We start from the raw sequence: 12403 nt of genomic DNA, 5'->3' as shown, positions 1-12403 counted from the left end.
TCATCGTGTCATGCTCTCTAACGAGAAATAATTAGTTCTTGATGGACAAGGTCTTCCAAAACCAAATAGGAAGGAACCTCGAGGTATATGCGCACGAGATTGTGGTAAAGTCGGTCCAGGAGGCATCCTTTACACAGGATCTTCAGGAAATCTTTGACGAACTCACGATGCATAATATGAAGTTAAACCCTGAAAAGTTCACATTTAGGGGACATTGAGAGAAATTTCTAGGATTCATGCTCACTCATAGAGTGATTGAAGCCAACCCCAACAAATGAAAGACCATTAAAATGAGAAACTCATCCTCCTATGTAAAAGAGGTCCAGCATACAACTATATAGGCTTGTGAAAAAAATTGTGAAAAAACAACATACAGCCGAATGCCAACATGAATTAAAATGAACTCGATCCCGTCGTTAGCATTAGAATATTATAGTGGGCATAAACGACTGAAGTTAAATATTACGAATTTGTGTCGGCTCTTATGCTAAGTAAGTTGCGTTGGTTTAGATTATGCTAAATTGAGGTTGAAGCAGAGCGTCAACCTCATAACCGAAGTTAAAAATTAGCTTCAGACCATTTAATGATAGCTGCGACGATGACGATGCGTCTATTTTTTCCTAGTTAGTATTAAAGCCAACACTACTTATAAGAGGAAGAATACTTGCATTTTTGTTTTGTATATCAATCAGTTACACAGTACACTGGCCTTTCGGCAAACAAAGTCATAATCGGATTTCCGAACCATCCACCAGAGACAATAATAAAGGTATGGAATGCACATAAAGACCGTTATTCTCACTGGCCTATCCTCAATTATTTTATAGCATTTTCCTTTTATCCTTGTTTTTCATTTTCTGGCCTATTGCTGACATATAATCACGTCACACCAATGCGTGGATTAAAATTCATCATTTCTGATTTTTCCAACTCTATCGCATGCTTTGCTTCAGAAACAAGCAAAGCAATGGGAAACAGCCCAATATAATCGATGAGTGTATGGCATGAGCATAGCATATGAAATGAATGGTTTTCTAAAGAACCAGCATTTGGCAACACATCTTAATGCTAGTGGTGGTGCAAGCAGGGTGTATATATTGCCTGTTAAATAAAGAAACACAGATTCTTAATTAATCATTTTAATCATGGTTCTTGTCAGCGCCGCTTTATACAAGGCGTGGAATAGCTTATGATTTAATCACTGTTAGCTCATCTAAATAAGGTTTCTTTTCATCATAATATGGTAAACAGTGTACTTGTTATAAGAGTTGACCATGAGTAGGACTGTATTTGCTAGAATTTTGGTTTAGAAACATTAATTATACAGAACATGTGCCTTAGATCCTGTAATAAAGCTTTTGTATCTTATACCACCATGTAATCATTTCAATGGCCTGATGTAGTTAATTTCAAACTTGTAACTTGTAAGATACCTTCTGAAAGTTTGTATAATAGCTATAAATCTTTTTTTTATTCTGATTTCAATAATTTTTTACCTAACACAGTTATATCCTCCACATAAAGGAATCATATACGAGCTGCATATTCACATTATCGTGGGATTAGCTCTCTATGAGTTTTTTCATAGACAATACTCGAACGCGGTACCTTTTACTAGGAGAACCAAGTACCACATGAAACCAATAGCCAAATAGCAATTCTGACTTCTATATAAGCCTACTCAACTCACATTCAACAAACAAGTTGCCCCTCACCCAAAAAGGAAGAAAGCAAGACAAGAGAAAAATGTACTCAAGAAAGACCCTTTGGCTTTTCCTTGCTATTCTCTCCCTCAAAGTAACAATCACATTGGCCTCAGACCCTGATCCAGTTCAAGACTTCTGCATACCAAACCCAACTTTTGCCTCCATAAAAACTCCTCACCACACCATTCTCCCTTGCAAGAACTCCACAGAGGCCACCACCGATGACTTTGTCTTCTCCGGCATGAAAGCCGCGGGGAACTTCTCAGACATAGGACTCGCTGTGGTATCCGCAACTCCCACCAATTTCCCAGGTCTCAACACTCTTGGCATGTCGTTCACAAGAGCAGATATTGAAGTTGGAGGCATCAACTCGCCGCATTTTCACCCAAGAGCCACGGAACTTGTTCATGTGGTGCAGGGGAAGGTGTATGCAGGTTTTGTGGATTCCAGCAACAGGGTGTTTGATAGAATGCTCGAACGAGGCGAGGTTATGGTGTTTCCCAGAGGGCTTATGCATTTTCTGATGAATGTTGGTGATGAGCCTGCAACGCTGTTTGGAAGTTTCAATAGCCAGAATCCTGGTATGCAGAAGATACCTTCTGCTGTGTTTGGTTCCGGGATTGATGAGGAGCTTTTGCAAAAGGCTTTTGGATTGAGTTCTAAGCAGATTGGAACCATGAGAAGGAAATTTGATCCCAAACAAGCTAGGTAGGTAGATCACTAAAAAAGATAGTCCTCTTCTGCATTTCCTCTCAGAGTTTGAGTTATATCTTGGGGTTTAAGTTTTCTTTCTTCTTTCTTTGTTTTGAGTTTTTTCAAAATCCCACCCCTTCTCCCACTGTGTTATTACCATTGTACTACTACTATAAATGAAGAATGGAGTGCAGTTAGTTCACATTAGCTTGCTTTGAGAACCTAAAGCAACAATCAATCCCTTCCACTCTCCCAAGAATAACAATAATAGTAATATCAAAGAAAGTGATGGTTCAAAGAAAGTGTTGCTTTGATACTAAAAAATAGTATCATTATAGAACAATTTTGATTTCTATTCATAAAAACCTAAGGATTCATGATAATCCTTATCCTAAGTTTTCATAATGATACTTGTTCAATTGTGTGCAAAGCTTTCTTCTACTACGGCTATTTCGCTGTCAAAACCATTGCTCTCAAATCGGCTGACGGCTATAACTTCTTCAGCTAACCAAAGTTCAGCTGAGTCGTTCAAATGCTTTGGGGTCAACAGAAAGAAAAGCAGTAAACATGATAAGATTCAAGTGATGGTGCTTTGAATGTTCTGATCGTGTTTAAGCAGATGATGATTGATGACAAAGAATAGACCTGGCCCCTAATGTGCCGCACTTCTTTTTTTATATTTTTTTATTTTTTAATAATCTAACTTTAAAAAGTCATTATAGGCGTTTTTGCAAGAGATGGTTGCAATCATAAAGGTTTTGCAAACTAAGAAAATGGGAAAAGGATGTGGGAGGCAGAATACAGAAAGCAAGTGAAAGATATCATGAGCAGCACAGCCAAAACAAACATGACATTTCTAAGCTTCATAATAAAATATCGGGTAATGATATATACACACCTATTTTTTTATACACTTCTGTTGGCCCAATATTTTGGCCCAAAGACATTCGGCCCAAAGCGCACAAGGCAGTCGAACATGGACTAAAAAAAGGAAAGGAAAAATGCGCTAAGATAAAGAGGCAGTCGAATTCGACAAAGGGAACCGTTGCTAAAAACACGGGCACATTTAACATGTGCAGCATTGACCGAGTCGGTTTCTCACCACGATGGCTGAGTATGTGACCAAGAAGCGGTTGAAGCAATTGAGGCACACGATCTCCACTTCTACGCAAAGAACTTCCAGAGCCAGCATCAGATCGTGGGAAGAGAAAATCAGACCCACTAACCCATCCAAGAAGAAGAAAACCGCTAAGAACACGCGGGACATGGAGCTCTATAAATAGGAGAATTCAAGTCAAAAAAGGGGTTCCCAACTCAACTCTGAAAAACTCACTAAAGAGCTCTAATGTCCGCATCAATGAGACTCAAGGAGCAAGACGTGATGATGGAGGAGTACGTTGCAGAACCAGCTGTTTATCTTTCTTGCATTTAAGCTTGTCATTTACCAGTCCTGTTGTTTAGTTTCCTGTCGAAATTTACGTTTCTTGCAGTTTTCATTTTGCTTTGTTACACTTTGATCTTCATGTAATTGATCCGTGTTTAATGAAATCCAGTTTCTTTTGAATTGTTCATCGTTGTCGAAAAATATCAACTCACACACAACACTTTGGCAAAACGTTTTCTCAAAAGGACCCTGAATCTAAACTTCCTTTAGTCGAACTAAGAGGATATTTGTTTACCAAAATCCACCGTAAACAAATTGGCACGCCCAGTGGGACCGTTTTTGTGAAAACTAAGTTTTACAGAAGCGTTTTGTGTGTTTTGTTTGTTGCATGCTATTTGGTAATTGTTACTTGCCTTGCTTGTGATTTACGTTTTATATGCACTTGAGAAGTGGTAAAACTGTGAGTATGGCAAGCAGTCGAGGAAGAACTTCCCCCCAAGGGTCTAACGTGGTCAGTCAGGGCAGTCCCGGGGGAAGTAGTGGTAACAATAACGAAGAAGTATATACTGGGATGGGGGCTAGCACCACTATGCCAACCCAGAGCGTGGTAATTTCTGCAGTCGCAGAAATGCCTGTGTCTACATCATTGCAGGCACAAATTGTTCCAACGGTTACGAGGGGAGTGGCAAATGTGCCACCAACCTCATTTATGCAGAATGTTTCTTTGCCCACGAGAGACCTCCTTTTGGTATGCCCACATCTATAATGCAAGGCATACAGGGTACTTATTCGACGTTCCCTGAGAATGTTCCCCCATTTAGCATACCCCCTTTGGAGCAAATGGGACAATGCTGAACTTAGGAAGTCGAGTTAGTCCTCCTGGCCCTACAGGTATGAACTCTGGCTCACTTCAAGCCATTAGGCAGCAAGTTGATGATAGTAACCACGAAATGGTTAACATGCTATCTCGACAGATAGACGAAATAATTAACCCCGTGCTCCAAAACAATAATGCCAATAATCAGCATTTAGCACATCAGATGGATCGTTTGGCTACAGCCCTGGGGGCACCAGTCGAAATCCAACTGGCACCAGAGATTAATCAAATCCCATTGCCTAACCATGTCCCAGCTCCTGTGCGCTATCAAGCGCCACAACACCAAGACTTAGGGGCAAACCCTTTGTTTGGGGGAAATGAGGGAGTGCAACCACCATTGCAAAATGTGTATATGGTGAACATGGATGAGCACGTTGATGGTGTGCTAGAAAGAATGCGACAACAGAACGCTGGGGGGGCAACAAAATGTTGCTGCGGTAGTGGAACAATTGTTGAACCAACATGGCTTCAACGTAGGTTTCGCGAATAGACCCCATTTTGTGTCGGCCTTTACAGAAGAAGTTCTCGAATCTGAACTTCCTCGAGGCTGGAAGGTCCCCAAGTTCACCAAGTTCTCTGGGGACTCAGGAGAGTCTACTGTAGAGCACATAGCCAGGTACCAGATCGAAGCAGGGGACTTAGCCATCAATGAAAATTTGAAAATGAAGTACTTCCCAAGTTCTTTAACTAAGAATGCGTTTACCTAGTTCACCACCCTCGCCCCAAGGTCAATCCATACATGGGCCCAATTGGAAAGAATTTTCCATGAACAATTCTTTAGGGGAGAGTGCAAGGTGAGCTTGAAGGATTTGACTAGTGTCAAAAGAAAGACAGCAGAGTCCATTGATGATTATCTAAACAGGTTTAGGATGCTTAAATCTCGATGTTTCACTCATGTCCCTGAACATGAGCTAGTTGTCTTAGCCACTGGGGATCTAGAGTATTCTATTAGAAAGAAAATTGATACTCAGTATATTCGAGATATGTCCCTACTCGCAGACAGAGTGAGACACATCGAATTACTAAAGGCTGAAAAGTCTGAAGAAAAGGCCAAGACCACTAAGTGGCCAAAGAAGGAAAAAGTAGCGTACATAGACGCTGATCCAATGTGTCAAAATCCGTGTATTTATCGAGAAGTCCCTGCAAACGTTGACATAAATGATGTCAATCTGGCTGAGCTCCAGCCAGGCGATCCTTACGTTTGTAAAGCATTGAAACCATATGAAAACAAACTTGGGGAAGAAAGCCCCAAGGATGTCACTCCTGCTGTGAAAACTTATACTTTTGATGTGACCAAATGTGATGCAATTTATGATATACTTGTGTCTGATGGTTTGCTTGTGGTCTCTAAAGACCAAAAGCTTCCTTCTCCTGAACAAAGGAAAGGGAAGAAATATTGTAAGTATCACAACTTTTTTGGTCATTGGACCTCACAGTGTGTTCGTTTCAGGGATCTTGTGCAGGGGGCATTGGATTTAGGGAGAATCAAGTATGATGAGAAAGCTAAAGGCCAAATGAAGGTTGACTCTGATCCATTGCAGGTGGCTGAGACCAACTATGTGGAACCTTTTCATATTTGCATGGTCGATATTTCTGAAAAGCTAGATCTGGGTCTGACACTCGGGGAAGCAAAAGAGAAAAACACGGCTGTCGAGGAACCAGAGATCGAGAAAGAGGTGAGCTTGGATGAAGTTTACCCCAAGGCTGGAGAAACTCTTGTTGAATTTCTATCCCGGAGCAAAGACGGCGAGAAAGAAGTCATGCTGTGCCCTCGATGCAGCGCAGTCTTCGACAAGTCTGCAGCCAAAGCCTACCAAGATTCTGAAATGAAAAAACACTATCAGAAGAAAGCGCCTGTGTCTAGAAGGCTGAAGTATCCCCACGAGGAGTGGGTTGAGAGAGACCAGGAACTCGATGGCCATAAAGGCCAGAAGTTAAGAGGCAAGGACAAGACTTACGTCCCTGATGCTGGATTACCAAAAAACCAATGGTTCAAGCCAGCACCTCCAAGGCTAAAACAACACCAAAAGTGGCAGAAAATCGACTTGGGCCAGGGATCTTCTTACATCAAAAATTCTCGCGTGTCGCGAAGCTACTCCTATGGATCCGGGAATTACTATGCTCCTGAGCAAATGACCAGAACTCAGTTTAGACGTTTTCTGAGGAAAAGGAAAGCTGAAAGGGAAAGAGGTGGCAAGTTTCGTTCACTATGGGACATAAAGCCAGAAGACAATCCTAGCAACGAACCTAGCGTGGCATCAATTATCAATCAGCTGGACCACGCCATCAAACAGGGGACAACTGTGCCACCAAACCCAGCCAAGGAAAAAGGAAAAGATGCTGCTGAAGATGAGGATGAAGACATGCTTGAAGATTTCGATGACACTGATGGAGGAGACCTCAACATCATTTGCATATTGTCTATCTTACCTGCAGAATTCGATAGAATCTAAGAGGTTACTGAAAGCGAGGAAGACTACTATGTCGAGGAAGAGCCAGATGATAACCCTTTGTGTTATTATGTGATGCAAAAAGGGTCTGTCGAGGATGAGAGAGCTATTTTCCAGAGGCCAACAGAACAGATGAAGAGCCATTTGAAGCCACTGTTCGTTTGGGCTAAAGTCGAAGAGAAAGGAGTTAACAAAGTCCTTGTCGACGGAGGGGCTGCGATCAATCTGATGCCTAGGTTTATGCTCAAGAAATTGGGCAAAACTGAAGCAGACCTAATCCCCCATGATATGGTACTTTCGGATTACGAAGGAAAGACAGGTTCTTCCTTAGGGGCAATCATGCTGAATATAACCGTAGGAATGGTGGCCCGCTCCACATTGTTCATTGTGGTCCCTTCAAAAGCCAATTACAATTTGCTGCTGGGGAGAGAATGGATTCATGGCGTGGGGGCAGTGCCCTCAACTTTGCACCAACGTATATCCATTTGGAAATCAGATGGGGTCATCGAAAATGTACAAGCAGATCAAAGCTACTATTTAGCAGAGACAGGCTACGTTTGCAAGAAGAATTTCGAGAAGAGCTTAGCCACAATTGCTCCTTTGGACACAGTGGCCAATCAATATTTCAATTCATACTCAGAGTACTCAGTGACATTGGATCCCATCCGGGGGTTAAACCTCAATGAAGCTTGCAAACCTGATGCCATGAGCGGATGGCACAGCGACGAAGAAAAAGATGCCACTACTGAGTGGCAAAACAATGGTAAAGATGATTAATTCGAGCATAGCTCGAATTTCGGCTTACGCAGCCGAAAATAGAGTAAGAACGGCCTTAGAGGCCGCGAGAATGGCCAAAGAAATGGCTGTTGATGAAGCTGATGTCTCAATTCTGCCTGTCGAGATGATACTTCAAGAGGAGGCAACAACAAATAAGGATAACACGCGCTTGGAAGAATACGAGCAGGGCGTCGAAGAATTCGAAGATCTCCGCAATTTGAGGCTAGATTGCATCTATGATGATAACCCATTGGGTTTCGAGAAACCAATGATCGACGTTTCCAAGAAAATGGAAGCACAGGATCCTTTGGAAGAAGTGGACTTGGGTGATGGCTCAGAGAAGAAGCCAGCATACATCAGCGCTCTTATTGACCCAGAGTTAAAGGATAGGACGGTGAAATTACTCAAAGAATTCAAAGACTGTTTTGCTTGGGATTACGATGAAATGCCAGGACTTAGTCGAGAACTGGTGGAATTGCAGTTACCCATCGAGGAAGATAAGAAACCAGTCAAGCAATTACCCAGGAGGTTCCATCCAGATGTGTTGGTAAAAATCAAAGAAGAAATCGAAAGGCTCCTTAAGTGGAAATTCATCAGAACAGCTCGATATGTGGATTGGTTAGCCAACGTAGTCCCGGTGATCAAGAAGAATGGAAAGATGAGAGTTTGCATTGACTTTCGAGATCTTAATGCTGCCACTCCAAAGGATGAATATCACATGCCCATTGCTGAGATGATGGTGGATTCAGCTGCTGGTCACGAATACTTAAGCTTGTTGGATGGTTATTCAGGCTACAACCAAATCTTCATAGCGGAAGAGGATGTGTCGAAGACAGCTTTTCGATGTCCTGGTGCCTTAGGGACATATGAGTGGGTGGTCATGTCATTTGGGTTGAAAAACGCTGGCGCGACCTACCAAAGGGTAATGAATACCATTTTTCATGATTTTATTGAGTCTTTTATGCAGGTTTACATCGATGATATCGTGGTGAAACCCCATCAAGGGATGATCATTTATTGCATCTGAGAAAATTCTTTGAGGGGATGAGAAAATATGGCTTGAAAATGAACCCCCTTAAATGTGCCTTTGGTGTCATTGCAGGTGATTTTTTGGGTTTTGTGGTGCATAAAAAGGGCATCGAGATCAACAAAGACAAAGCTAAAGTCATTCTCGACACAAGTCCACCAACCAGCAAGAAGCAACTGCAATCGCTACTGGGGAAGATTAACTTCTTGAGGAGATTCATTACCAACCTCAGCGAGAAGACCAAGTCATTTTCCTCACTTCTTCGACTTAAGAAGGAAGACGTGTTCCGCTGGGAAGCAGAGCACCAAAAGGCATTTGATGAACTCAAAGAGTACTTGTCCAACCCACCTGTGATGGTACCGCCCGTAAGAGGGAGGCCAATGAAGTTGTATATCTTTGCCACAGATGAAACCATTGGAAGCATGCTGGCTCAAGAAGATGAAGATGGCAACGAAAGGGCCATATTTTACTTAAGTAGGGTGTTAAATGGCGCAGAAACTCGATACACCATGATCGAGAAATTGTGCTTATGCTTGTACTTCTCTTGTGTAAAGCTGAAATATTATATAAAGCCAATCGATGTAATGGTTTTTTCTCATTATGATATAAAAAAGCACATGTTATCCTAACCTATCTTGCACAGTCGAATTGGTAAATGGGCTTTGGCCTTAACCGAATATTCACTAACTTATGCCCCATTAAAAGCAATTAAGGGGCAAGCAGTGGCTGATTTCTTGGCGGATCATACCCTGCCTAAAGAAATCATAACTTACGTAGGCATCCAACTTTGGAAGTTATTTTTCGACGGTTCTAGCCATAAAGATGGAACCGGAATTGGAATGTTCATAGTGTCCCCGCAGGGCATCCCCATTAAATTCAAATTTAGAATCAAGGATAATTGCTCAAATAATGAAGTTGAGTATGAGGCGTTAATATCAGGCCTCGAGATCTTGCTAGCTCTTGGGGCAAAGAACGTTGTCGTAAAAGGAGATTCTGAGTTGGTAGTAAAGCAGCTCACCAAAGAATACAAGTGTGTTAGCGAGAATTTAGCCAGATATTATGTAAAAGCAAATAATTTGTTGGCTAAATTCAACGAGGTTGGAATAGGTCACGTTCCTAGAATAGATAACCAAGAAGCCAATGAATTGGCGCAGATAGCTTCCGGGTACATGATAGATAAACTAAAATTGAAAGAGTTAATTAAGATCAAAGAAAAGCTGAGCCCTTTGGATCTCGACATTATGGTTATTGATAACCGAACCCCCAATGATTGGAGAAATCCAATTGTCGAGTACTTGCAGAACTCAGTAGGGTCGACTGATAGAAAAGTCAAGTACAGGGCTCTAAGTTATACCATCCTAGGTAACGAGTTGTTCAAAAAGAACGTCGACGGCACATTGTTGAAATGTTTAAGCGATGACGACGCATTCATAGCCGTATCAGCTGCTCACGACGGCCTCTGTGGCGCTCACCAAGCAGGGGCAAAAATGAAATGGATTATGTTTAGGCAAGGGTTGTATTGGCCAACTATCATGAAAGATTGCATCGAATATGCAAAAGGCTGTCAAGATTGTCAGAAACATTCAGAAATCCAACATGTGCCAGCTAGCGAATTACATTCTATTATCAAGCCATGGCCTTTTAGGGGATGGGCAATAGACTTAATTGGCGAGATTCACCCAGCCTCATCAAGGCAGCACAGATATATCATTGTGGCAGTCGACTATTTCACTAAATGGGTCGAAGTCATTCCCCTACAGAACGTGACACAAGAAACGGTGATCGAGTTTATACAGAACCACATTGTGTATCGATTTGGATTACCAGAGTCAATCACGACGGACCAAGGCACAGTGTTCGTGGGACGCAAAGTGGAAGCCTTTGTAGAATCCTGGGGCATCAAGCTCTTAACCTCGACCCCTTACTATGCTCAGGCGAACGGCCAAGTAGAGGCGGCCAATAAAATTCTAATAAGCTTAATCAAAAAGCACGTGGGTCGAAAGCCAAAAAGCTGGCATGAGTCGTTGAGCCAAGTCCTGTGGGCTTACAGTGTAAGGCCCAAGTTTTAACGCTTTGGATAAGTGAATAAAATAAAAGAGTTATTTGATTAAGATAAATTTGGGAAGGAAAGAGGTTCAGGAAAAGTCCAAGAATGTATCGAAAAACCGAAAGAGTTATAGCACGACTAACATACGCTTAATCCTAGGTCGAAGGTATTAGTGAATAGTTAATTTACGCTTTAGGACACGATGGAAACTAATTCCAAAAATCCTCAGAGAAATGTTAGAACTTCTCTTTTCCGTCCTTAAACAACCATTTCGATGCGAAATCCTGGAAAGTACGAACGTCAAATTCCAATTCTCGGAAGTTTGCCGAAACGGAATCCCTGATAGTTCGAAAAACCTAAGATCGACGGACGATGAAGACTTTTTCTATCCGGAAACTCAAATGAAGATTCCACCCGCGTTCTCCTACTTCTCTCATCATTCCTAATCTTTCTTCAGAAGGAAGTTTTCTCATCCGACGATCACTGCAAAAAGTAGTTTTTCGGGATAAACCGACTTACACCGACTTATGCCGATTTTGGATCTTTTGGTTTAATTCCAAGAATTCTATTTTGAGTTCTGGAATTCTGTCGCCAGAACCTATCTCAGAATGCGCAGAGGAACGCGCAGGAAAAATCGGAATCGCAAAAAAATCATTTTTCCGTTTTTTCCAAAACCTATAAATAGCTTGAAAATTAGATTTTTTGAGAAAAAACCCATTTTCCCCCACCCCCAAAACCGCGAGTTCCTAGAGAGAGAGAGAGATCCGGATCTTCGTCGTTTCTTGCCCGTTTGCTTCACCGATCGTCACTAATCGAAGACCTCGAGGTAGGTAATCTATACTCTCCTTCGAATCGTCGTTTCTGTCCATTTCTCCTGCGACTTTCTGAGTTCAAAATTTTGAGGTTTTTGAAAAACTGTTCAAATCAGCTGATTTCAGCGTCTAAACTTCTTCCCTGCATGTTCCTGAGCGTGTTCTGCGGATTAGATTTTGTCAAATGTCGACGAAATGCCGCCGGGATCAATTTCTACCCTAAATACCCATTTTTCGGCAAAGTCGCAACCTTTACGCTCTAATCTATCGACTTGGCTTAGTGCTAGTAGGATTTGTCGTCATAAACGTCGTTGTGGACGTCCCCATCCAATTTGTTTTTCAAAAATCCAATTTTGAAATTCTGAGCTAAAAATAATGACCAAACTGCCCCTATATCAGTTTTCGATCCGAAAATTTTTCCGAGCCTAGAACCATCTTAGTTACGGCTTATGTTAACCTAGGAACCAAGTTTGATCGAAGAAAAATCGACCCTCCCAATTAAGGAAAGTGGCCGAGAGCTATATCAAGGGGGGAGGAGAATCCGATTTTTCGAAAACTTGTCTTAACGCGTTAGATTGTCGTACCAAGGAGGTAGTAGTGTACTGTGTAACCCTAGGACTCTTTGATTGC

The 12403-nt window shown here is 41.9% G+C and overlaps 1 protein-coding gene across 1 annotated transcript; it reads left to right on the top strand.

Annotated features, from left to right (window-relative positions):
* Positions 1-1685: 1685 nt before the first annotated feature.
* Positions 1686-2601, top strand: LOC130721380 (germin-like protein subfamily 3 member 2). The gene has a single exon (XM_057572176.1). The coding sequence runs from the start codon at positions 1747-1749 to the stop codon at positions 2416-2418; it is 672 nt and encodes a 223-aa protein (XP_057428159.1). The 5' UTR covers positions 1686-1746; the 3' UTR covers positions 2419-2601.
* Positions 2602-12403: the final 9802 nt, after the last annotated feature.

This window comes from Lotus japonicus, chromosome 5 (assembly GCF_012489685.1).
Source record: "Lotus japonicus ecotype B-129 chromosome 5, LjGifu_v1.2".
NCBI lineage: Eukaryota > Viridiplantae > Streptophyta > Magnoliopsida > Fabales > Fabaceae > Lotus > Lotus japonicus.
This window is presented reverse-complemented; position numbering and strand designations above follow the sequence as displayed.